The sequence below is a fragment of the Piliocolobus tephrosceles genome, chromosome 1 (genome assembly GCF_002776525.5).
Source record: "Piliocolobus tephrosceles isolate RC106 chromosome 1, ASM277652v3, whole genome shotgun sequence".
NCBI classification, from domain to species: Eukaryota; Metazoa; Chordata; class Mammalia; order Primates; family Cercopithecidae; genus Piliocolobus; species Piliocolobus tephrosceles.
Genome location: NC_045434.1, coordinates 106,642,125 through 106,668,588, shown reverse-complemented (window position 1 = coordinate 106,668,588; position 26,464 = coordinate 106,642,125). Strand labels below are relative to the sequence as shown.

Sequence of the window (26,464 nt, the reverse complement as noted above, 5' to 3'; positions counted from 1 at the left end):
ACTTTCACTGAAACTGTTGAAATGGAAAAAAAAAAAATCAAAATGGAGTCCCTCATGCTGAGTTCATCAAACTGAAAATGAGTTATCAGACCATCCAAGAAATCAGGAAAGGGATAACACCCTAATTTCCCAAATAAGCCAGTTTCAATTGGTATGATAATGAGGCGCCCTGCCTTTAACCCCCCCCCCCCTTTTTTTTCTTTTTTTTGGTAAACCTCTCCTACGGTGCTGTCTTTAATCCTTACAACAAAAGGTAACCTGAGGTAATTTGATGTTAACCAATCAGTTATTTCTCTATTGTTCTGCACTGCTCCAACCTTACTAGGAAAGTAACTTTGAAAAGACCAATCCACTTTTTATTCTTTGTTTTTGCTTTCTTCAGTCCCTCTCTGCCTATAAAACTAACCTCCTCTGCTCAGTTCACTGAAACACTTGTTTTATTTTATGGAATGAGGTATTGCTCAAATCTAAAAATCACAAATAAAACCAATTAAGATCTTTGAACTAAATTGTTGTAATTGCTGTGATTTGTAATAAATTGGCAGTAGTAAGTTAAATGCTTCCCTGAGTTCTGTGACCCATTCCAGCAAATGATCAAACTCAAGGAAGGGGTCGTGGGAATCATCCCGCCCCCAATTTACAGTAAGTCACTCAGAATACCAGAGGCCAGGGGACAAGCTCAGTGGCTCATACCTGTAACCCCAGCATTCTGGGAGGCTGAGGAGGGAGGACAGCTTCAGGCCAGGAGTTTGAGGCTGCAGTGAGCTATGATCATGCCATTGCATTCCAGTCTGTGTGACAGAGCAAGAACCTGTCTTTTAAAAATATATATATATTTTTTTTTAAAGTACCAGAAGGTGGGACTTACGACTGGTATTTGAAGTGGAACGGTAGTTTGCAGGACTGAGCCCGTAACTTGTGGGACCTGACTCTAACTCCAGGTAGATGGTGACAGAATTGAACTGAATTATTGGACACCAAGCTGGTGAGAATCAGTCAATACGAGGGGAAACTGGTCACACACATGGTCACAGAAGTGCTCTGTGTTGTGTGAGTACAGGAGGAGAAAAAACAGGTTTTTAAAAAATTATACAAGAGATAATAAGGACTTAGATATAAGTGGTAAAGGAAAATGGTAAAAAGGGAAAGACAATGGTTGAACTTCGAGGTGGCAAGGCCACTGAAGCGATTCTTTAATGAGGAAAAGTATGACATCTTCCTTTTCTTTTTGCCTCTCACCATCAACTTAAAAAGCTACAAGAAATCTAACACTCAAAAAAAGATCTGACTACAGCTGTGAAAAAGGTAATCTAATGTCTTACTGAGACTGTTAAAAGACAATCTAAGATTTCAGTCAAGTTATAGGTTAAGACATTTCTGAACAAATTAAGAGTACAAAAATTTAATAAACATACTGTAAAGCTGTGAGAGGTGCCTTGAAAAAGAAGAAAAAGCACTACCTTTATATAGTCAAATTTGAGACATTCTGCATTCTATATTCTCTATACCCTATGGAAGAAAATGAGCATATGGGTTAAGAGGAGATCTGCAGTCTGACTACCTGTGCTCAAATGCTGGTACTACCAATTACTATGAGACTTTGTACAGATTACTACAGCTTTATGTAAGTAGGTTCTCTCACATTTAAAACAGTCATAATACCAGTACCTAAATCTCATGGGTAGTTGGTATGAATTAAATACATATTCATCACTCAGAAAAGTACCTGGCACAAAGTAAGGCTGAAATAATTGTTGACGATTAGGATTACTGTATACCCTCTTTAAGAAGACTCTAATAAACTTCAATGAATTCTAATGAATTAAAAACTCTAAGAAATCATATCATTAAGAAACACATTTAAGTGTGGCTAACCCAAGTTCTCTTATACATTTTTGGCAATAGATTAATAAAATCTATTTCCATCCAGTCATAAAAACTGTTGTTTGAAAAACACTTTGGAAAATTCTGGACTATGGGTAAGTGACACCATCTTTTTACTTGTAATAAACAGATGCCACGGAAGCTAGAGAAATTTACTGAAGGATATTGTCACACAACTGACTAGAAATTTTAGTACAGTTCCCAAAAGTTCATATGAAGCACACTCATAGTAAATGAATACTACTGAATTCTGAGGGTACAAGGTTAAAATACAAAGGTATGTATTAGAGGGTCAGTAACTCTGCTTAGTTTTCATAAATCCCTAGCTTTTCTAATTTTATATGTAACATGAAATCAGTGTATTTATGCTTTGATGTTAAAAGGAATGCTGCTTTTGTAGACTACAGCCAAAAATACTATAGGACACCAAGAAAAAGCTTATTTGAATCACAGGAGTAGCAAACAAATGAATAACATAACTCCCTTCTTGTAAACCCAAACCTACAAAATGATACATTTTAACAAACATTCATAAGACAATTAGATATAAATGTGGAAATCTTTAAATAATTTACCAAAACATATATTGCTCAAGAAATTAAAATATGTAAAATTTAGATTTAAAAGAGACAAACTTATATAATCAATATTTGCTTTAAGAAGAATGATTTTACAAGCACTTTTTAATAGTATTTCCTGGTAAGCAATTATGATTTCTGTACCTATGTTCTTTGTGTTCCAATAGCTGACAGTCTCTACATGTCAGTCTATCACATGTTTCACAGAAAAGTTTCAACTGTTCTTGTTTGTGTACAGGGCAGAAAACAGGGCGTTGACCAGACGCTCCGACAGACTCTGTAGCAAAATAAAACAAATATTTTTTAACTAAACATAAAATTTTTGTCTAGTTTTCTAAATTCCTATTGATGTTGCTATCCAAAGTTTATAAAGAATAAGTAGAAAATGCTATAGGGGTAAAAGAGGGAGGTTAACTGTAATCATTACAACTGCATCTATCTTACCTGAGACATCTTCTTTCTTCCTGATCAAGTGATCTTTAGTAAATTTTACTCTTTGATGTGCTTCGATACATGTCTTACATAGCCACTCTCCACATTCTACACAAAAGCCAACTGCACTTGCATTGTCTTCACAACTAGTACATACCTAAAAGAGGAAATAAGTACTAATCTAAATTAAATATATAAAACGTAGATCCAAAAAAGAAAAAGAAAAAACTTGTTCTTAAATATACTATTTCACTGTACACAGAATAAAATTATTTTGTTATCCATTTATCTTCAACAAAATCCTTTTCCTTAGAGATAATTCATGTAGGTAAAAATCTAAGTCTCAGAACACAAAGTTGGTGGAGATTTGACTTTTTTTTTTGAGACGGGCTCTCGCTCTGTCACCCAGGCCAGACGGCAGTAGTGCAATCACGGTTCACTGCAGCCTCAACTTCCTGGGCTCAAGCAATCCTCCGACCTCAGCCTCCCAAGTAGCTGGGACTAAAGGCGCACGCCACCACGCCCGGCTAATATTTTTATTTTTTGTAGAGATGGGGTCTCACTGTGTTGCCCAAGCTGGTCTCGAACTCTGGGGCTCAAGCAATCCTCACACCCCAGCCTCCCAAAGTGCTGTGATAACAGGCATGAGCCACCATGCCCAGCCCAGATTTGGTATTTTAAGTAATAACTTTAGTCTCATTTAACTAAGTTTGAGAGTATATAAGAAAGCTATCTTTAATTTTCTATTTGAAACAGTAATCCATAGCAGAACCACCCTAAATTACTTAATTATCCAAACATGCTTTTCTTACAATTTACAGTTTGATATCAAGATAGGAATATAAAGAAAAATTGAGAAGCATACCTGTTCTGATTTTTCATCAGAACTGCTAGGAGCTTCAGATGTGTCTTTCACAAAATAATTATCCACAAGGTCTATCTGTCTGCATTCTTGGCGGCATACTGGGCACCGTATTACACCAACTACAACATAAAATAACAACATTTTAAAATATTCTTCAGGAATAAATAAATAAATTGTGCATGATGTCCATATGGGAACATTAATTAATCACAGAGAAGACCAAAGAAATGAGCATCAAGAACTCAGTAAAATAACCCAGAGAGTTATTCCATTTGGGTAAAAGTGATATTCTATTTAGGAAAAGAAAAAACAAGCATTATGATGCCTCCCAAAAAGTGCTTCCTCATTACAATATGTAGTTAGCTGAATAATTGCCCCAAAAGAAATTCAGATCCTGATCTTTGGAAACTATGAATATTAATTTACATGGCAAAAGGGACTTTACAGATGTGATTAAGGCTCTGGAGATGGTTTGTCCAGCGGGTCCTAAATGCTATCAAGTGACCTTATCAGGGGGAGCAAGAGGAAGACAAGACTACAGAAGAGTGGAAAGCAATTACAGTAACAATGGACACAGGGAGTAGAGTGATGTGCTTTATAGATGAAGGAAGAAGCCAGAGGCCAAGAAAGAAAGGCAACCACTAGAAGCTGAAAGAGACGAGGAAATGGATTTTCTCCCAGAGCCACCAGAAGGAACCAGTCCTGCCACCACTTTTGACTTTAGTCCAATGAAAGGGATTTCAAACTGCTGGCCTCCATCATGGTAAGACAATAAGACAGGTGCTGTTTTAAGACACCCAGTTTGTGGTAATTTTGTTGCAGCAGCAACAGAAAACTAACACACAATCTATCATCTGATAAGTTCTGACTTGGTTAGAGATACTTGAATACATGCTAATATGAGAAGAAAGATCTGTGCCTTCACCTGCTAGTGTTTTAGGACTTATCAGAATGGATAAACTGTTGAGGTAACACACAGAGGCTAAAGAAGTAAAAATCGCACCAGAGTCGACACAATAAATTGACTACATGTCAGCCATGAAATTGAGAATACAGTATAAATGACACAATCCATACCTTCAGGAAGGGTTCTAGATTAATACATAATTTTTATAGTTTATAATGTACACAACTACAGAAAGTACCAAAGACTGGGATATAAACCGAGTCCCCACGAGTTGTGTGGTACACAAACTGTAGTACCATATATAGTCATTCTGATGGAAAATGAAAACATAAATAAAACTTATCATTCTAAAAGAAGGGTGAGGTAGCTCATGCCTGTAACCCCAACACTTTGGGAGTGGGATGATCACTTGAGCCCAGGAGTTTGAGGCCAGCCTGGACAACATAGTGAGATGCCATCTCTAATTTTAAAATAAAGTAATAATTAAAAAATAACTTGTTATAGATTTAAAATACGATACTGTTCTTTTCAATATTTCCTCTTTATTTTACCAAAAATATGGTATAAAAATAAATAACAATCTTGGTCAAAGGAACCATACAAAAACAATTTTTCAAACCAAAGGAAGAAATAGTAAAGTGAAAAGAAAGGGTAAAAAGAAAAATATTTTCACATTTGGGAAAGCATGAATTAAAAACCTCTTGAGAGGCCGGGTGCGATGGCTCAAGCCTGTAATCCCAGCACTTTGGGAGGCCGAGAAAGGCAGATCACGAGGTCAAGAGATCGAGACCATCCTGGCGAACATGGTGAAACCCCGTCTCTACTAAAAAATACAAAAAACTAGCCGGGCGAGGTGGCGGGGGCCTGTAGTCCCAGCTACTCGGGAGGCTGGGGTAGGAGAATGGCGTGAACCCGGGAGGCGGAGCTTGCAGTGAGCTGAGATCCGGCCACAGCACTCCAGCCTGGGCGACAGAGCAAGACTCCGTCTCAAAAAAAAAAAAAAAAAAAAAACCTCTTGAGAAAGTGTATTATATAAAACTACAAAGAAGTATAAGTAACTGTAGGAACAAAGATCGGAGAGTAACTAACTCTTCTTAGAGTGAATCAGTTAAGTTTTCACCAAAAAGATGACACTTTAATAGGGTCTTGAAGAATTAACATGAATATACTAGTGTGTAAGAAAGGGTTTACTTGGCAGGCCTGGGTTGCTCAAATGCTGCACATTCCTTCTTAAGAAAGGCCTGTCTTCAGGACTGGCCCTTTACAGGTTCCTGGGAGATGACCTCTGAGCCCGTGGAAAATTCTGTCTGATAAGAGTATTTTTGTATACCTGAGGCTTTAAGCCATACCGTGTTTGACCTCTGGGTGCACTGGAGTCCCAGTAGCTGGTTATCCGTCCTGTGGGGGCTGCATGGCAATGAGACTGATCTCCAAAATCTAGACACCAAGGCTCAGGTGAGATTCTCTGCTTGGCAATACTCCCAGTGTATTGTCCCCTATTGTTGCTGGGGACATCTGAAAGCATGGGTCTGCTTTCTCTTGGACTTTGCACCGTGTATCTTTTCTCTTTGCTGATTTTAGTCTGTATCTTTCAACTACAATGTCTTCAACTAAAACAAAATGCAACCATAATAAAACAAATTTTCTCAATCCTATGGGTCCTTCTGGTGGATCACTGTTCCTGAGGCTAATCTTGGGGACCCCCAACCCAACTAAGAAAGAAGGAAACTGATAATAGCAAGTACAAAGTTTACAAATTAAAAGAAAAAAGAATAGGAGGCTACAAAAGACAGCAGAAAATATATCTATCTTTCCTTCTATCTATATGTATATAATTACATCTATGTAAAATACTGAGAAAATTAATGAGAAATTTGCAACATCTAAATGAAGGAATATTTTTGTTGAAGGACACAAAAAATGGAGAGACATTCTATGTTCTAAGCAAGAGAGATTCAATATTCTGAAAGGATCCATTCTGTGTAAATGAATTATTCCATACAGTTCTATATTACACTTTCTGAAACTCAACCAGTTAATTCTCAGATTCTTATAAATTTCCAACTCAATCTAGCAGGCTGACATCACAGCTTATGGAGACAAAAATTCATCTTCTTCTCATATGAAGGAATTTAGAGGATTAACACAAGATCCAAAAAATGAGGGTGAAAGAAGGAGCAAGGCACATATATCAGTACGTAAGCAACTTTAGCAAATTTAGATGAAAAAGAATAACTCAACAGTGCAGAAGAAACCCAGTCCGTAGTACACAGGAATAACAAGATACACCTGAGTAAGACTTACTTGCTGAAAAAAATTTCAGAGAAGCTTGGAATTCAGTCACGAGGCATGAAGAAGTCCCAAAGAGACACAAGGGGATACATGCAAGTCTACAGACATCAGCAAACCCCACTCTTATACTGATTACTTACCTCTGACAGATTACTCAGTAGCCAGAGTATCTTACTCCCAAAACAAAAGAGTTGAAGGTTCTTTAGGGATCTTGTTGCTATCTGCTTCCATATTTATCAATAAATTTTAAAATTACATAAATGTCTGCTCTAAAAATGAGAGCTGGCCAAATACAGTAGCTCACACTTGTAATCCCAACATTTTGAGAGGCCAAGGCGGGCAGATCGCTTGAGCCCAGGATTCAAGACCAGCCTGGGCAACATGGCAAAACGCTGCCTCTACTAAAAATACAAAAATGAGCCAGGCATGGTGGCATGTGCCTGTAGTCCCAGCTACTTGGGAGGCTGAGGTGGGAAGACTGCTTGACTCCAGGAGGCAGAGTCTGCAGTGAGCTGAGATTGCACCACTGTAAGCCAGCCTAGGCAACAGAGATCTCAAAAAATAATAATAAAAATAAAAATGAGAGCCACTTTACATTTGAGTATGTATTCCCCTTATAAGTGGTGTACATCAGATGAGTGTGCCAGACTTAATCACTCAGTCCTAGTTGCTGAGTTCTGATCATTATACAAAAAAAACTGACACCCAGACTCTAAAAGCAAAGCTACTGACCAGTTTCATGCATAAAGTCCCTAGAAGTGATTTCATCAATTCAAACTCAAGTTCTAAGAGACCCATTCATACTTACTGAATTCGTTTCTTTTAAATGTCAATTTGCTAACATTTTTATTTGGGTATGAGGGGTCAGTGGGAGATGAGATTCTTTCTAAAAGGCTAAAATACACAAGTCTACAAAGTAGTTTGTCTTTACAATGTTAAGTGGAATTCAGTAAGTTGACTGGTGGACTTCCATTCAAGATGAGTGATTAAGCAAGTGTGGAAAGACCAATTGATTCCCTGAACTCAAACACAGAAATGGCTAAAACATAACAAATTAAAGCGTATTCTGAAAAATACTTAACTAACCCTGGAAGGAAGAAGAAAATATTTTGAAGTGCCAGAAGCAAAAAGAAGACGCAAAGCCCAAGTGGTGAGGAACTGATGCATGTGGGTCACAGGAGTTATTACAGTACCACTGCTGGGAACAGGAAAACAAAGTTTAAAAGGTGAAACTCAACTCCCTTCATGAAGCATGGAGCACGCTTTTAGTGTCCTACAGCCTGAAACCCTTGTCAATCCTAGAGAACTCCAAAAAAGCTGTATGCATAGATATAAATATATAACCAAAATGTGTACCATTTGTACAGGATACAGAAATGCCAAGTCAAGAAACTAACAAAAAAGTTGTCTGTAACCTTACAAACACAAAACCATCTCATGAGAACATCTCCCAACCCAGAGCACAATAAGGACTCCCACTGAAGATAGGTTCACACAATAAAACTTCAGTGCACATGAGGAAACCCAACATCTCAGTGTGAATCAACAAACACGATAAACCAAGAAGTAACAACCTAGAAACCACAGATTTTAAATGAATAAATAAACCAGTCTGAAAGATTTCAAATATGTATGAAATTGTGATAAAGGGCCAATCTATGAAACTGGGTAGATCTGGAAAAGAGAGAAATAAAATAGCACAGAATAAGCTCAAAACAGGTTAAATGGTAAGCAAGAGACAAGTGAAAATTATCAAGATAGAATATAGATATAAAAGAAATCATACAGAATTTGTACAGATAAAAGAAAAAATAGACACTGCAAAAGAGAAGGTAAGAAAACTAAAGAACTAAATGAGAAGCTCTACCGTAAGTCAAATAAAAATTCATGGAAGATAAGCAATAGAGATGCTATTTAAAGACATAATGAATGAGAATTTTCAAAGAAATGAGCCCTCAAGACTGTAAGCCAAGTCCTGAGTGGGACAAACAGAAACAGCTAGATATACTATAAGAAAACTAAGAAACAAAGAGAAGACTCTTAACTACTAGAATGAAAACAAAAAATTACAGTTATAGAAGGCAATCATGCTGACAGCAGACCTCACCAGTCAAAGGCAATACCAAAAGATAACAGGAATAGTATCTTCAAAGCATTGAGGGAAAAGAACAGTCAATCTAGAATTCAATAACTTAATAAAACTTTACTCAAGAGTAAAAGTAAAAAAAAAATTTTCAGACATGAGTATTGCCCATTTCTATAAGAACTAGTAAAGCATAACGTCAAACTATATAAAATTGCCAATATTAAACCACTTACGACTTGCAAATATGGCAACTTTATACAGTTCAACCTAATATTTAAGAAAATGGAAACATATTTAGAAGTGAGATGCAAAAAGCAACTAGCAAAGATAACAATAAAAGTTGTTACTAAACGTGCATGGCCTAAAAGTAAATATAAAGATATATAACTATTAGTTTGGGAGATTTTAAAACGATGAAATTAAAATATCAAACTACAATAGCTTGTTATATTACAATTAGACTTAAGTTTTAGAGAGTCATTTTAATTATAATATGAAAGAAAAATTAAGGTATAAAATGTCAATTAAAAATACAGTAAGGCCGGGCGCAGTGGCTCATGCCTGTAATCCCAGCACTCTGGGAGGCCGAGGCAGGTGGATCACGAGGTCAGGAGATAGAGACCATCCTGGCTAACACAGTGAAACCCCATCTCTACTAAAAATACAAAAAAAATTAGCCGGGCATGGTGGCGGGTGCCTGTAGTCTCAGCTACTCGGGAGACAGAGGCAGGAGAATGGCTTGAACCCAGGAGGCAGAACCTGCAGTGAGCTGAGATTGTGCCACTGCACTCCAGCCTGGGCAACAGAGTGAGACTCCATCTCAAAAGAAAAAAAAAAAAAGTAAAACCTTGCTATGACATAGTAACTGAGGACCTGGAAGTTGAATCACATGAAATACAGTCAAGTTGTTGTAAAGTAAAATAATCTGTGCAACCCTGCTCCCCTAGCCAATAATAAATTTCAGAGACTAAGTTCAGTGCCATGCTGACACTGCAGCTTTGTGGGCTATACTTTCTGAGAACAACTGTTCTGAAATACCAACAAGAATTCTAAGAATCTCTGTTAGTTGATGTCATTTTTTTCAGCTTGGCTCATAAAACTACTAGGGATGTGGGAACTCTCTGTCATGCCATGTCCCTTGCCTGATGTTTCCCAAGCCAACTTTGCTCTTCCCTGCACTTCTGCCCTCACTCAAATAAGAACTTCAATCTGTCCATTTGAGAATGAGGGCTGTGCTGAGTCAGGTTCTATTCATAACAAACTTGCATCTAAATTTGCATTCATTACAAGGTTTTACTATAAGATCAGTTAACTCTTTTTTTTTTTTGAGACTGAGTTTTTTTTTTTTTTTTTTTGAGATGGACTCTTGTTACCCAGGTTGGAGTGCAGTGGCACTATCTCAGCTCACTGCAACCTCTGCCTCCCGGGTTCAAGCTGTTCTCCTGCCTCAGCCCCCAGAGTAGCTGGAATTACAGGCGTGCGCCACCACGCTCGGCTAATTTTGTATTTTTAGTACAGAAAGGGTTTCTCCATGTTAGTCAGGCTGGCATCGAACTCCAGACCTCAGGTGATCTGCTCACATTAGCCTCCCAAAGTGCTGGGATTACTGGCGTGAGCCATCGCACCCGGCCAGATCAGTTAACTCTTTAAGAAGTTTATACGTGTAAGTGTATTTAGTCCTCATAGCAGCCCTGTAAAGTAGGTTCTATTACTATCCCCACGTTAAAGGTGAAAAAATTGAGGTTCAAAGAGATCAAGAAACATTATGAAGTTCATGTGGTGATGTAAATGCCAAGATCTGAAACTAATATGTCTGTGTCTATGGCTCACGCTCTTAAGAACTATGCTAAACTGTTTCTCTAATTAAAATGCTGTTCTATTAGTAACAAAAGAGACTAAACTAAGGCAGTATTAAAGGAAATGTAGAGGATAAATGAGAGTATCAATTGGACTTAATAAATGACTGTATGATGAAGGAGTACTAAGAGTTACAATGAGGAAATAAATTAGAAATTCTAGATGATTCCCAAGTTCCTGGTGTGGGTAATGCATAGATTTTCAGCCAGAAATATAATGAGTAAGTTTTCGATAAATGGTGTTTAACTAACATATTTCTGGAGCTGAAGGGCGTGGAGAGAGCCACCAGCATGTAAATAACTCAAATGTGAAGTGCAGTTATGACTGCTGAGGAAGAATATTATCAAGGACAATAACCCTTGCTACACCAATATTTACAAGTCAAGCAGAAGAAAAAGAGCTCTCGAATTTAGGAGACAGCTTTCCAACATTTTCAACTGCAAACCACAAGAAGTACACTTTACATCAAAGGCCAGGACACAAATACATACCTGTCTGTATAACTAAAACAAACACGAGTCAAATGGGGTCAACTACTTTTCCATTAACCATTTATGATTAACTTGTTACCACTGTACCAATTTACTTTTAAAATTACATAATGTGCTTAAAGTCAGCTGACTCTCAGCATGACCTAATAATCTTCTCATTTAGCCCTAGCTTCTCTTTCCAATACTCTCGAGCAGTCACTCCAAAGCTTCAGTCATCAACACCACTCTCCTTTCCCTCAGAAAATAATGAAAAATTACAGATATATTTTCAGGTAGAAATAGGAGTTGAGAGAATTTATACCTACAGCATCTCATTACTTAAGTCAGAGCCCAGTCCAAATGATGAGAGAGTCCTGTGAGATAAGTGGTGAAAGACTGGAATGAATTATCCAAAGAATAGGAAAAAGAAACTGGAGGGAAACAAGTGGTGCCAAAAGCCTCAAACTGGAGAAGTATAACCCTGCCTAAGTCTAGTTCCTCTCTCCACCATGCACCTACCTCTTGCTCATCTCCATTCCCACCCTATGTGCACACATTAATAAGGGCCTAGAGAGTAGAGTGGTGGGAGAGGTAACAGCAGGAGCAGTGCTGCTGCTGGGGCCTGGGGCCGATCTGTCTGACTTCCTGTCTGTGCCTAGCCCATTCGAGCTGCAGCCATGTCTGGGAATGAGATGATTTTTGATCCTACTATGAGCAAGAAGAAAAATCAGCAGCAGCAGTCCTTTAGTTAGAGGAGGAAGGGGATACCCAAACAGAGGAAACCCAGCCCTTAGAAACAAAACAAGTGGAGCCAGAGCCAACTGGGGACAAAGAATTGGAAGCTGATGAAGAGAACAGTAGGGAAAAAGCTGCTTCTGATGATCTAGATGACTTGAACTTCTTTAATCAAAAGAAAAAAAAAGAAAAAAAACAAAAAAGATATTTGATATTGATGAAGCTGAAGAAGGTGTAAAGGATCTTAAGATTGAAAAGATGTTCAAGAACCAGCTGAACCAGAGTATGACCTTAATATTAAGCTTGGCAATAAAAAGAAGAAAAAGAAGAATGTCAAGTTCCCAGATAAGGATGAAATACTAGAGAAAGACAAAATTCCAGAAGATGAAGATAGCAAAAAAGACGACGGTATCTCATTCAGTAATCATACAGGCCCTGCTAGGGCAGTCTCAGATACACATAAGGAGCTACTGAAGCGAGTGTTCAACACCATAAGGGAAAATAATCCAGATATGGTTTCTGAAAAGGAAATTTGTCTTCAAACCTCCACAGGTCATTTGAGTAGGAACCAAGAAAACTTATTTTGTCAACTTTACAGATACCTGTAAACTATTACATCATCAGCCCAAACATCTTGCAATTTTGTTGGCTGAATTGGGTACCAGTGGTTCTACAGATGGTAATAACCAACTTGTAATCAAAGAAGATTCCCACGGAAACAGAAAAAGTATTCAGACGATATATCGAGGAATACTTTACTTTTCATACATGCTGATCATCCGACACAAACCTGCAGGAGACTCAACTCTGCTTCTTACAGTGAGCAACTTATTGTTGATATTCTGTTGCAAGTACAAAACCAGTTTCCAGGTTGTCACGGGCAAGCAAGCACCACTCTGTGCCAAAGTTAACTAATTTGTTAATCACTGATTTTACAATGTGTGTTGCAGAGATGTGGTGGGACAGGTTTGTCTTCAGAAAGGATACACTGTTGTATTAAAAACCAAGATTAAAAAACTGCCAAATTCTTTGATGAGTGGTCGGTTGGTCTGAAATTCTTGCAAATGCCGCTGTTCAAACTGTTGACATAATCACTGCCTCTTCTCTCTCTGTCAGAGAGATGTGATATGGGGTAAGGAGATGTTTTTCAAAAGTGTTCATTGGCATCTGTAAGATAAATTAGTTCTTATAACAGTGCAAGAAAATTAAATTTAAAAAATAGGGACCTAGAAAGCAATATGTATTTGCTGAAAGGAATGATGGCAAAAAATAATAACTACGTTCTGGAGCAACAGGTCACTGATCTTTACTAAAGAAATTTTATAGCAATGGAGGTAGTGGCAGACAGACATTAGCATGAGTATGGGGAGCTGAAGATGTGAAATGCTGAATATGTTGCCCATTCTTACAAAAAACTTGGCAATGAACAAAAGAGACAAAATGACCTGTCAATAACAGGAGAATAAAGACTGCTGCTTTATACAGGGAAAACTTGGAGATATGATACAGAAAGTAACTAAAATAATTTATAATAAAAATGGCTTAAATCCTATAAAATAGTATCACAGAGTAACACATATTTAGATAATGTCAGTAAGTATTTCCAAAGTTAATTTTATCACTTAAGAATGAAGCTGGCTTAAGGTGAAGTCATAGTCATAGTCATATATGGCTACATATATGCACCTACAATCGTATACGAAGAACACTAATATCTGTTATAATAAACTAATATAATAACTAATATCTATTATCATAAAACTTGTTGGTATACTTAGGGCTTCTTATATTCTTGAAGATATACAGGAATACCTTGTTTTACTGCATTTAGCTTTATATCACTTCACAGATACTGAGTTTTCATAAATTGAAGGTTTTGGCAACCCTGCATTAACCAAATTAGTAGACACCACTTTTCCTACAATGTGTGCTCACTGTGCGTCTTTCTGTTATATTTTGTTAATTTTTGCAATATTCCTAACTTATAAATTATTATTTATCTATTTTGGTGACCTGTGATTTCCGATCTTACATGTTACTACTGTAATTGTTTTGAGGCCCCACAAACTACGCCCAAAAAAAACAGCAAACTTAATCAATAAATGTATTCTGACTGTTTCACTGATTGGCCATTTCCTGTCTCTCTCCCTCTCTCCCTCTCTCAGGCCCCCCTACTGTCTGAGACCCAACAATATTGAAATTAGGCCAATTAATAACCCTACAATGGCCTCAAAGTGTCCAACTGAAAGGAAGACCTGATTCAGCAGGACTTGGTCAATAATAACAACAACAACAACAACTACAGTCAAATATCTCCCACATTAAATTTTAAAAAACTAGAAATTATTAACCTTAGTGAGAAGGCATGTCAAAAGCCACAACAAGCAAATGCTAGGTCTCTTATGCCAGTTAGCCTAGTTGTGAATGCAAAGGAAAAGTTTTTGTTTTGTTTTGTTTGAGACAGGGTCTTGCTCTATCACCCAGGCTGGAGTGCAAAGGCATGAACACTGCTTGCTGAAGCTTCAACTTCCTGGGCTCAAGTGATTTCTACCTCAGCCTCCCATGTAGCGGGGACCACAGGCTCATGCCACCATGCCCAGATACTTTTTTGATTTTTTTTTTGTAAAGACAGGGTCTCATATTGTTGCAGGCTGTTCTAGAACTCCTGGGCCCAAGCAATATTCACGCATAGGCCTCTCAAAGTGTTGGGGCTACAGGCATGAGCCACTGTGCCCGGCCTGGAAAGTTCTTGAAGGAAATTAAAAGTGATAGTCCAGTGAGCATATGAATGATAAGAAAGAAAAGCAGACTGGGCACAGTGGCTCCCACCTGTAATCTCAGCACTTTGGAAAGCCAAGGTAGACAGATCACGAAGTCAAGAGATCAAGACCATCCCGGCCAATAAGGTGAAACCTCGTCTCTATTAAAAATACAAAAATTAGCTGGGCGTGGTGGCACACGCCTGTAATCCCAGCTAGTTGGGAGGCTGAGGCAGGAGACTGCAGTGAGTCAAGATCATGCCACTGCACTCCAGCCTGGCGACAGAGTGAGATTCTGTCTTTAAAAAAAAAAAAAAAAAGTGCCCTGCTAGATTTAAATAAACACAATTTCCACATTAAAAAAATTAGAAGACCTGAAGAATGGCAATCCTAAGAAGCAAATTAGTAGTCTGTTACTAATGAAACTTAGACATAATGTTTCATATGAAACATGAAAAAAAGGACTGAAAAAGGATAAACAAATATACAGCAGCAAATGCAAATAACAAAACAAAACGAAAAGGCAAAACAAACAAAAAAACAAGAAGAATATTAGCATGAGATAAACCTATGTAAAAGTTTAAAAAGCATTAAATAGGACTAATGGGAATACTGTGTAACAATGAAGGACAAAGTCCACAAATTGTCAAAACAAATTATGCAACTTATGCAGGATAGTAGCCACAAACTAAAAGCAAAACAAAAATGGAAAACATGTTATTTTATAAAAAATTTAATGGTTGTCAAGCTCACATTTTCTTACCCAGTTTTTGAAATATAGAAAATTATGGTATGTTTAGCTACAAAATACATTTAGTGAAAAAAACCTGACCTGAACTGGCATAAAGTTATATATATCTTTAGTTACCCTATTTAGTGTAAATACTGATGCAGAAATATTAAGGCATTTGATTATAGGGTATGACCACAGACCATGCTGGAAACTTAAGTACCATCTTGCCTTCCTAAAATGTGAACACTTACGCATCCCAAACACTGAATATATGAATAAAATTTTTAAACTTAGAAACATAAAAGTATTTTGTTTTCCTATGTTCACATTAATCATGTAACCTGGCTGCAATTTTCTTAAATTCCAAAAATTAAATATTTTACTGACAACATCTATGAGCATAATCCAAATAATTCTAAGAAATAAAATTTTTAAAATGACCAGTTTCCCAAAGTGAAACAACTGCTAATTAAGGAACAATATCGTGGTTCAAGCAGAACATTTTTCAAGTGGAATTTTTAAGAATTATCAAAATACAAAATATTATATAACAGTGTATCTCATTTCATAATAAAGTAATTGAAAACAAAATACAGAGGTGGCTAGGTGCCGTGGCTCACGCCTGTAATCCCAACACTTTGGGAGCCAGAAGTGGGCAGCTTGCTTTAGTCTAGGAGTTTGAGACCAGCCTGGGCAACATGGTGAGACCCTATCTCTACAAAAATAAAAATTAGCCAGGCATGGTGGCGCCTGCCTGTAATCCCAGCTACTCAGGAGGCTAAGGTGGGAGGATCACCTGAGGCTGGGAGGTCAAGCTGCAGTGAGCAGTGATTGGGCCACTGGGGCACACAATGAGAGCCTGTCTTAAAAATGAAAACAAAAACAAAAACAAAACACAGAGGAAAATATTTGGCCTTTGTGGCTCTTATAAAAATTCACAAGCAGGAACTTAACTTTAAAGATATACACAGTTACAATCGAACTGCTAAAAGTCAAAGACAAGAAAATTTTGAAGAGTAGAGAAAAATAACTCATGACATACATGGGAACAGTATGATTAACAATGAGTTGAGCAGAAACAAACAAAAAAAAATTCAGAAGGCAGTGTGTTATAAATGAAGTTTTGGTGCCGCAAAAGACATAGCATTCGAATATAAAATTTCTTTTTATTTTTTTGGGAGCTGAGGCGGGTGAATCACGAGGTCAGGCGATCGAGACCATCCCAGCTAACAGGGTGAAACCCCATCCCTACTAACAATACAAAAAATTAGTCGGGCATGGTGGCAGACGCCTGTAGTCCCAGCTACTCAGGAGGCTGAAGCAGGAGAATGGCATGAACCCGGGAGGCAGAGCCTGCAGTGAGCCGAGATCACGCCACTGCACTCTAGTCTGGGTGACAGAGCGAGATTCCGTCTCAAAAAAAAAACAAAAAAAATTCTTTTTTCCTCAGCTAGGCAATTTACTTTTATAGAAGGGTACACCCTCACAGATGGAGCAATGGTGAGTGCACACCTGGACAAGAGAGAGGAAGGTGTTCTTATTCCTGATGCAGGTGGCCCCTACTGCTGTGTCATTCCCCTACTGGCTAGGGTTAGACTGCAAAGGCTAAACCAATTCTGATTGGCTAATTTAAAGAGAGTGATGGGGTGAGAGGTTTGGCAGGAAAAATGGTTATGGCAGAGCAGGACATCGGAATGACTCAGGATGGAGAATGAGTTAGGGCGGAGCAGGTAATCGGAATGAGTCAGGGTGGAGCAGGTAATCGGAATGAGTCAGGGCGGAACAGGTGATTGGAATGAGTCAGGGTGGAGCAGGTAATCAGAATGAGTTAGGGTGGAGCAGGTGATTGGAATGAGTTAGGGTGGAGCAGGTAATTGGAATAAGTCAGGGTGGAGCAGGTGATTGAAAAAAGTTGTTTTACGAGGAAGTTTAAAAGTAGAAGGCAAAGAATTGAACATACTGACATATTGATTCTTCAAAGCGAGATTTAGAACTCATATTTAACAAGTAGAATGACATAATTCAAAGTAGTTTTTAAAATTCTTCCTATATCAATTTAAGAACTTTGGTAACTTGGCCTAAGTGGAAACCAATTAAAAATGAAAGAAAAAAATAAACCAAAGAAAACACTGCCAACCAAGAATTCCATATCCATCAAAACTAACCTGCAAAAATGAAAATTAAATAAAGACATATTCAGATAAACACAAACTGGGAGAATTCATTGCTAGTCAACCTGCCTTACAAAAAATGAAAGTTCTCCAGATTTAAAAGAAGTGATATCAAAGATCATATCAAATGCCTATAAAGAAGGCTAACCATATAAGTAAATGTCTAACACATACAAACCTACTTTTTCACTTTCCTTATTTAAAAGAAAGTTGCTTCAGACAATAATAGCAGAAAGAACAGGAGAGGGAATGGAGGTATATTAGACAGAACAAGCACATGCCACCAAACCATAACTGGAATCCACAGCAATTAAAGAGTACTAGAAATGGTAAATAAATGCAGGCTAATATAAGAAATTCTATAAATATATTTTTCCTTTCTTCTCTTAACTTCTTCAAAAACAATAAAAGTATATAGAACTGTAACTCCAGCACAGTATTGCTGAGTTTATAACACATAGATGTAACATACATAACAATTACACAAGGGTGGGGGGGAAGGAAGAGAGCCACACTGGAGCAAAGGTTCTGGGTTTTATTGAAGTCAAGTTGAAGTAGAATGTGATAAATTAATATGCATACTGTAATCACTAAGAAATTAACTCAAAGATCATAGAGAAAACATCAATGAAGGAATTAAAATTATACACCAGAAAACAGGTATATAACGCAAAAGAAGGCAAATAAGTGTTAAAAATAAAGTTTCGTGCCACAAAATAAATAGCTCTCGAATACGAAATTTTCTTTTTTTCTTCTAAGCTAAGTGATTTACTGCTATAGATGGGTGCGCCCTCACTGACAGAGCAATGGTGAGTGCACACCTGGACAAGGGAGGGGAAGGTGTTCTTATTCCTGATGCACATGGCCCCTGCTGCTGTGTCGTTCCCCTATTGGCTAGGGTTAGACCGCAAAAGCTAAACTAATTCCAATTGGCTAATTCAGAGAGAGTGACGGGGTGAGTGATTTGGCAGGAAAAATGGTTATGGCAGAGCAGGAAATCGGAATGAATCAGGGTAGAGAATGAGTCAAGGCGGAGCAGGTAATCAGAATGAGTCACGGTGGAGCACATGATCGAAAAAGACTGCTTGAGGAGGAAGTTTAAAAGTAGAAGGCAAAGAATTGAACATACTGACATACTGATTCTTTGAAGAGAAATTTAGAACGCATATCTAACATAAGGAGGAACCAATGAACAACAATAAATACATGAGCTATACAGAAAACAAAGAGCAAAACAATCACCATAGATCTAACCATATCAATAACAATAGTAAATGAGAATGAATTAAGCACCCTAATGAAAATAAAGAGCAGATAAAATTAACTATATACTGTTTGCCAGAGACACACTTTATTTTTTCCAGATATAGTCTCTGTAGCCCAGGCTGGAGTGCAGCGGCACAATCATAGCTCACTGCAGCCTCAACCTCCTGGGCTTACGCAGTCCTCCTGCCTCATCCTCCCAAGTAGTTTAGGACTACAGGCATACACCATCACACTCGATTAATTTGCTTAAAATTTGTATAGGGTCTCACTATGTCACCCAGGCGGGTCTCAATCTCCTGGCCTCAAGCAATCCTTCCGCTTCAACCTCCCAAAGTGCTGGGATTACAGGCATACATCACTGTGCCACAGAAACACACGGTAAATCAAAGACACATACAGGATGAAAGAAAAAAGACAGAAAGTCAAATCATGGAAACAGTAATTATGTAAGAGCTGGAGTCTCGGTGCGATGGCTCACACCTCTAATCCCAGCACTCTGGGCTGAGGTGGGAGGATCACTTGAGGCCAGGAGTTCAAAACTAGCCTGGGTGACACAACAAGCCATTTCTACAAATAAAAAAAAAAAATTAAGCCAGATGTGGTGGCATTTGCCTGCAGGCCCAGCTACTTAAGAGGCTGAAGCAGGAGGACTGCTTGAGCCCAGGAGTTCAAGGCTGCAGTGAGCTAGGATCATGCCACTCTACTGTAGCCTGGGTAACTGAGCAAGACCTTGTCTCTATTTACAAAAAAAAAAAAAAGGCCAGAGGCAGTGGCTCATGCCTGTAATTCCAGCACTTTGGGAGACCAAGGCGGGCAGATCACCTGAGGTAGGGAGTACAAGACCAGCCTGACCAACATGGAGAAACTGCATCTCTACTAAAAATAAAAAAATTAGCTGGGTGTGGTGGCGCATGCCTGTAATCCCAGCTACTCAGGAGGCTGAGGCAGGAGAATTGCTCGAACCCAGGAGGTGGAGGTTGTGGTGAGCCGAGATCCCACCACTGTACTCCAGCCTGGGCAAAAGGAGCAAAAATTCCACCTCAAAAAAAAAAAAAAAGCAGGAGTGCCTATTCTAATATCAGATAAAATAATTTAAGAGCTATTTATTATATATTCCTGGAATATATATATTTTTGGGTATGTCTGTGAAATATTTACAAAATTTGATCTTGTATTCAGCTACCAAAAACAAGAAGAAAAAAAAAAACTTCTCAATTAAAAAGACACTGATTTTTACAGTCCATCCTGTAAAAGTCTAAAACTTTACAAAGTGAAAGTGAATAAAAACATCACTACACACAACCCAAAATAAAAATGGATTCCAGCTGGAAATCCAAACTAAAATTACAAGCTATCTAGAAAAAAATGCAGCAGAGACAGTTCATACTCTATTATTTCTATCTGTAGCCTTAAATGTTTAAAAATAAAACTAGGCCGGGCGCAGTGGCTCAAGCCTGTAATCCCAGCACTTTGGGAGGCCGAGACGGGCGGATCACGAGGTCAGGAGATCGAGACCATCCTGGCTAACACAGTGCAACCCCGTCTCTACTAAAAAATACAAAAAACTAGCCGGGCGAGGTGGCGGGCGCCTGTAGTCCCAGCTACTCGGGAGGCTGAGGCAGGAGGATGGCGTGAACCCAGGAGGTGGAGCTTGCAGTGAGCTGAGATCCGACCACTGCACTCCAGCCTGGGTGACAGAGCGAGACTCCGTCTCAAAATAAATAAATAAATAAAATAAAAATAAAAATAATAAAACTTAGTTCTTTCCTTGACAAATTTTTTTTAAAAAAGTATGAGAACAGAATTAAATATAAAAGCTGAAATATGCGCATTACTGAAAACAAAACTGATAACCTAAAAATAATTTTTTGAGAAAAAAGTAAAATAAATCTTTAGGAGTATAATGAAGAAGAAAAAACATACAGAAGTCAGAATGAAAATGGAGAAAACAAAAAAATTTTAAAAGATTACTAAGCCTATATCAGAAAATATTCCACGTAATTCTAAAGCAAGCAATATTAAAATCTAGCAAAAATGGACAATTTTCTAGTAAAATATGATTCATTAAAAGCAAAACAAGAATTAAACTTGAACAGACATATTAGCATACAAAGATTAGAAGTTGCCATTTAAAAAAAATACAAAATCCAGATAGTTATACAGGACAGTAATGCTTAAAGAACAAACCAGCATTCCATTATTATTTGAACCAACCTAGAACAAAAGAGTGAAAATCCGAATTCATTTTATATAGTTCAACATTGATTTACTGTTAAAACCTACCAAAGACAATGCAAAAGAAGAAAACTGCAGACCACTCTAGCATATTGACTCTACATTTCTAAATGAAATATTAGCAAACATTCTGTCAATCTGTCAAAAAAAAAATTATGATCAATAAGGTTTACCAGGAATTCAAAGATTATTCAACGGAAAGAAATTTAACAAAACAATCATATCAAAACAACTGAAGGAGATAACTATATGGTTATATAAACAATGTTAAAGTGGCATATGATAAAATTCAGACATTTTTAGTAAGAACACTAAAAAAGAGAAGCAAACAACTTAAATACGAAAAGAATCATTTACCAAAACATTAAACAGCATTTAAAGCTGCCAAAACCTTTAAAAAAAAAAAAAGCTTCTCTAGTCAAGTCAGAAATCAGGCATCATTTATCAAAGACGCAATATACAAAATTAGTAATGGCACAGATTCTGGAGCCAGACTACACAGATTTAAATCTCAACCCCTTCAAAGCTGTTAATTCCTTAAGCTTTGTATTAATTCCTTAATCTTTGACTCTTAGTTTCCCATTTGCAAAACAGGGATAATAGTACCTACCTCAAAGGTTTTTGGGAAGATCACATGTTTATACACATAAAACGTGACACACATAACTACTCAGAAAATATAAGCTATTATTACAAGTTGCTATTTGTCTCAAAGATTTTAGAGCACCACTGTGTAACAGAATTTTCTGCAATAATGGATAAGTGCTGTATGTGCACTGTTCAATGCAGTACTCAATACAACACTGGCCACTGAGCACTTGGAAAATGGCTGGTGGAACCAACCAACTAAATTTTAAAATTTCATTTTAGATAACTAAAAATTAAATCACCACCAGTGACTAGTTGCTATGGTACAGGACATAGCAGTTCTAGAAAACGCAGAATACCTGAGATGTCACTTCCTTTTTAAGACTACTGAAATTTAAAAGATAAGTTTACAACACAATGAAGGTACAAAAGAAAAAATTAATAGCTGCCCCACTTCCAATAATGCACAATGGAAAGCAAATCCTCTCTTCAAAGACAAAAGTATAAAACTGTACAAAACTGTCAAAAAGAAAAAAAGGCAAACAACTAATTCAGACCACTGGGAATCAAATGAGACATGCAAAATGAGACACACTTATCCTACAAAGACTGCTAAAGTTTCAGGTAAAAGCAATGAAAGGCACTGGCCCTCTTGCTTGAGGATTCCCATTCTCTCCAGAAGTCTGGTCTAAAAAATCAGTAGTTTTACTAGAATTGGGCTGACCACAAAAACAGCAACTTTGCTGTCATACATGGCAGAACCAACTGGGGAGAGAGGTGAATGTGAAAACATGAGATCTGCCAGCTATAACTGGTATCTGTTTGGAAAGAACAGGTTTTGCTATACCTGGGTTGGGGTCACAGAGCAAGCAGCAGACTAACCACATTAATACAAAGAAACTTGAAATTAGAGAGTCACAGAAGGGCTAAGATCAACTCTCTATACAGATATGGCTAATTGGGACACTGCGCATACCAAATGGAGACACAAGAAAGCCCTAAAAAAACTAAAGGCCAAGTGAGAATAAAAACAAAGACTTCAAAGCAGCTATTATAAATATTTTCAAAGAATAAAAAGGAACCAGTGTTCAAATAATAAAATACTATGGCAAAGCCTCAACAAATAAGAAGTCTCAAGAGCGAACTATAAAACCAAAAAACAAAACAGTTTGCATCCTTTGTAGGGACATGGATGCAGCTGGAAACCATCATTCTTAGCAAACTATCACAAGAACAGAAAACCAAACACCGCATGTTCTCACTCACAGGTGGGAACTGAACAATGAGATCACTTGGACTCAGGAAGGGGAACATCACACACTGGGGCCTATCATGGGGAGGGGGAAGGGGGAGGGATTGCATTGGGAGTTATACATGATATAAATGATGAATTGATGGGTGCTGATGAGTTGATGGGTGCAGCACACCAACATGGCACAAGTATACATATGTAACAAACCTGCACGTTATGCACATGTACCCTAGAACTTAAAGTATAATAAAAAAGAAAGAAAGAAAGAAAGAAAGAGAGAGAGAGAGAGAGAGAGAGAGAAAGAAAGAAAGAAAGAAAGAAAGAAAGAAAGAAAGAAAGAAAGAAAGAAAGAAAAGAAAAAAAAAAGTACATGCAAAATAAAAAATTCAGTACATACCTCGGCTTCAATAATACACTTAAGGCCGGGTATGTTGGTTCACTCCTGTAATCCCAGCACTTTGGGAAGCCAAGGTAGGTGGATCGCCTGAGGTCAGGAGTTCGAGACCAGCCTGGCCAACATGTGAAACTCTGCCTCTACTAAAAATACAAAAAATTAGTCAGGCATGGTGGTAGGCACCTGTAATCCCAGCTACTCCAGAGGCTGAGGCAGGAGAATTGCTGGAACCTGGGAGGCAGAGGTTAGAGGTGAGCCAAGGTTGCACCACTGCACTCCAGCCTGGGCAACAAGAGTGAAACTCTATCTCAAAAAAAAAAAAAAAAAAACTTGAGTGAACTTCTAGATGGATGAATTAAAATTTAATTTCAATCCAATCAAAAAAATCAGAGAGGAAAAAAGACTAACAAGAAAAGAACAGATCCTCAGAAACCAGTAGAACAATGTCAACTTCCCAACATAAATGTAATAAAAGTTACAGAAGATAAGAGCACAGAAATAGAAAAAATGTTTGAAGAAATAATGGTGGAAAATGTCAAAACCTGATGATAATACATTAATCTGCAGATTCAAAAAGGGGAGAGAACCACAAACAAACACAAAATGAATCAAACCAAACACATCACAGTCAAACTGCTGAAAACCAGGAGAAAAAAATTCGTCAAGGGAACCAATACCATCAACATCTGACTTTTCATTAAAAATATGGAGGCCAGGAAGCAATAAAATGACATATTCAAAGTACAGATTATAAACCAAGAATTGTATATGCAACAAAAATATCCTTCAAAAATGAAGGCAAAATAAAGACAGCCACAGGTAAACAAAATTTGAGAGAATGTCACACTTAGCATATTTGTACCACAAAAAATTCTAAAAGAAGTCTGTCAGGATGACAGGAAATAAAACCAGACTATATAAATGTAACAATTATGACAATAACAGTACAAAAGATAGAAATGGAGCTACAGTGGAACAAAATTGCTATATTTTAACAAAATGAAGGCAGTATTGCCCTGAAGTGAATTGTGGTGTTACAGATATACCATAATTGCAAGAGTTACAACTAAAACAAAAACTAAAAGAAAATTTTAAGGTACACTAAAAATATTGGTTAACACAAAAGTCTCAGTTAAGAAGGAAAAGAACAAAAATGACATGACACACAGAAAACAATTAGCAAAATGGCATACCTAAATCCAACTATATCACTGAAAACACTCCAATGAAGAGATTGTCAAACTGAATAAAAAGCAAAATACGACTGTGTATCCTCTGAAAGAAATATTTTTAGATTCAAAGATATAAACAGAGTTAAAGTAAAAGGAAAGAAGGTAAATCATGAAAGCAGTTGCCATAAGACAGCTGGAGTAGTCACATTAACATCAGAAAAAAAAAGATTCTTGGTGGATCACCTGAGATCAGGAGTTCGAGACCAGTCTGGCCAACATGGTGAAACCTTGTCTCTACTAAAAATGCAAAAATTAGCCAGGTGTGGTGGCACATGCCTATAATCCCAGCTACTTGGGAGGCTGAGACAGGAGAACAGTTTGAACTCCAGGAGACGGACGCTGCAGTGAGCCAAGATCGTACCACTTCACTCCAGCCTGGGCAACAGAGTGAGGCTCTGTCTCCAAAAAAGAAAGAAAGAAGAAAAAAAGATTCTCAAAGCATATCACAACGTAAAATGAAGCATTTTATATGTTAAAGAATCAACACATCACATATATGAACCAAACACAAAATTAAAACTATAGGCCAGGTGTGGTGGCTCACACCTATCATCCTAGCACTTTGGGAGGCTGAGGCGGGTGGATCACAAGGTCAGGGGTTCAAGACCAGCCTGGCCAAGATGATGAAACCCCGTCTCTACTAAAACTACAAAAATTAGTTGGGTGTGGTGGCAGGCACCTGTAATCCCGGCTGCTTGGGAGGCTGAGCCAGAAGAATCGCTTGAACCTGGGTGGCAGAGGTTGCAGTGAGCTGAGATCGTACCACCGCACTCCAGCCTGGGCAACAGAGTAAAACTCTGTATCAAATCAAATCAATCAAATCAAATTCAAATCAATCAAATCAAATCCTACATATATATTTTTTGTTTTGTTTTGTGTTTTTCCTCCCCATGGGATACAGCTGAAAGAGTGCTTAAATTTTTTTTTTTTTTTTGAGACGGAGTCTCACTCTATCACCCAGGCTGGAGTGCAATGGAGTGATCGTACCTCACTGCAACCTCCGCCTTCCCAGTTCAAGTGATTCTCCTGCCTCAGCCTCCTAGTAGCTGAGGTTACAGATGTGCACCACCATGCCCAGCTAATATTTTTGTATTTTTAGTATAGATGGGGGGGTTTCACCATGTTGGCCAGGCTGGTCTTGAACTCCTGATCTCAGGTGATCTGCCCACCTCGGCCTTCCAAAGTTCTGGGATTACAGGCATTAGTCCAACAAAACTTTCTGCCATGACAAAATGTTCTATATCTGCACTGTCTAATATGGGAGCCATCAGCCACACATGATTACTGAACACCTGAAATGTGACTACAGTGACTAAGGAAGTAAACCGTCAATTTCATTTACCCTTAATTTTGTCACGTGGCCATTAGGTACCACATTTAACAGCATGAGCTCAGAGAGAAATTCATAGCTTTAAAGACATATATTAGAAACGGAAAAAAACATCTAAAAGCAATCATCTCAACATGCCCCTCATTAAGCTTGAAAAAGAAGACCAAATCAAAACATTAAGTAGGATGAAATAAAGACCAGAGTAGCTATGAATAGGGAGGAAAGGGGAATGAAACTCAAAGTGGTTCTTTTAAAACAACTGATAAACAATTACCTAGATGGGAAAGTGCAAGCAGGGAAGGAGATGGGGGAGATAGAGGAGACAGACTGACATTGATCTAAAAAGAAAAGAGAGTACATTGTGCCAAAACCAAAAATGAAATATAAGACTTAACAAG

The 26,464-nt window shown here is 37.8% G+C and overlaps 1 protein-coding gene and 1 pseudogene across 4 annotated transcripts in view; one reads left to right on the top strand and one right to left on the bottom strand.

Moving 5' to 3' along the window:
- TRIM33 (tripartite motif containing 33) overlaps positions 1 to 26,464 on the bottom strand; it is a 120,439-nt gene that overhangs the window by 65,684 nt on the left and 28,291 nt on the right. For all 4 annotated transcript variants that reach the window (XM_023222710.2, XM_023222711.2, XM_023222712.2 and 1 more), the window contains exons 2-4: positions 3,760 to 3,878; positions 2,907 to 3,051; positions 2,607 to 2,739 (exon numbers count right to left, since the gene is read on the bottom strand). In XM_023222710.2, coding sequence (XP_023078478.1) covers positions 2,607 to 2,739; positions 2,907 to 3,051; positions 3,760 to 3,878 — 397 coding nt within the window. The remainder of the gene's footprint in view (positions 1 to 2,606; positions 2,740 to 2,906; positions 3,052 to 3,759; positions 3,879 to 26,464) is intronic.
- On the top strand, positions 12,019 to 13,021 carry LOC111549553 (annotated as a pseudogene).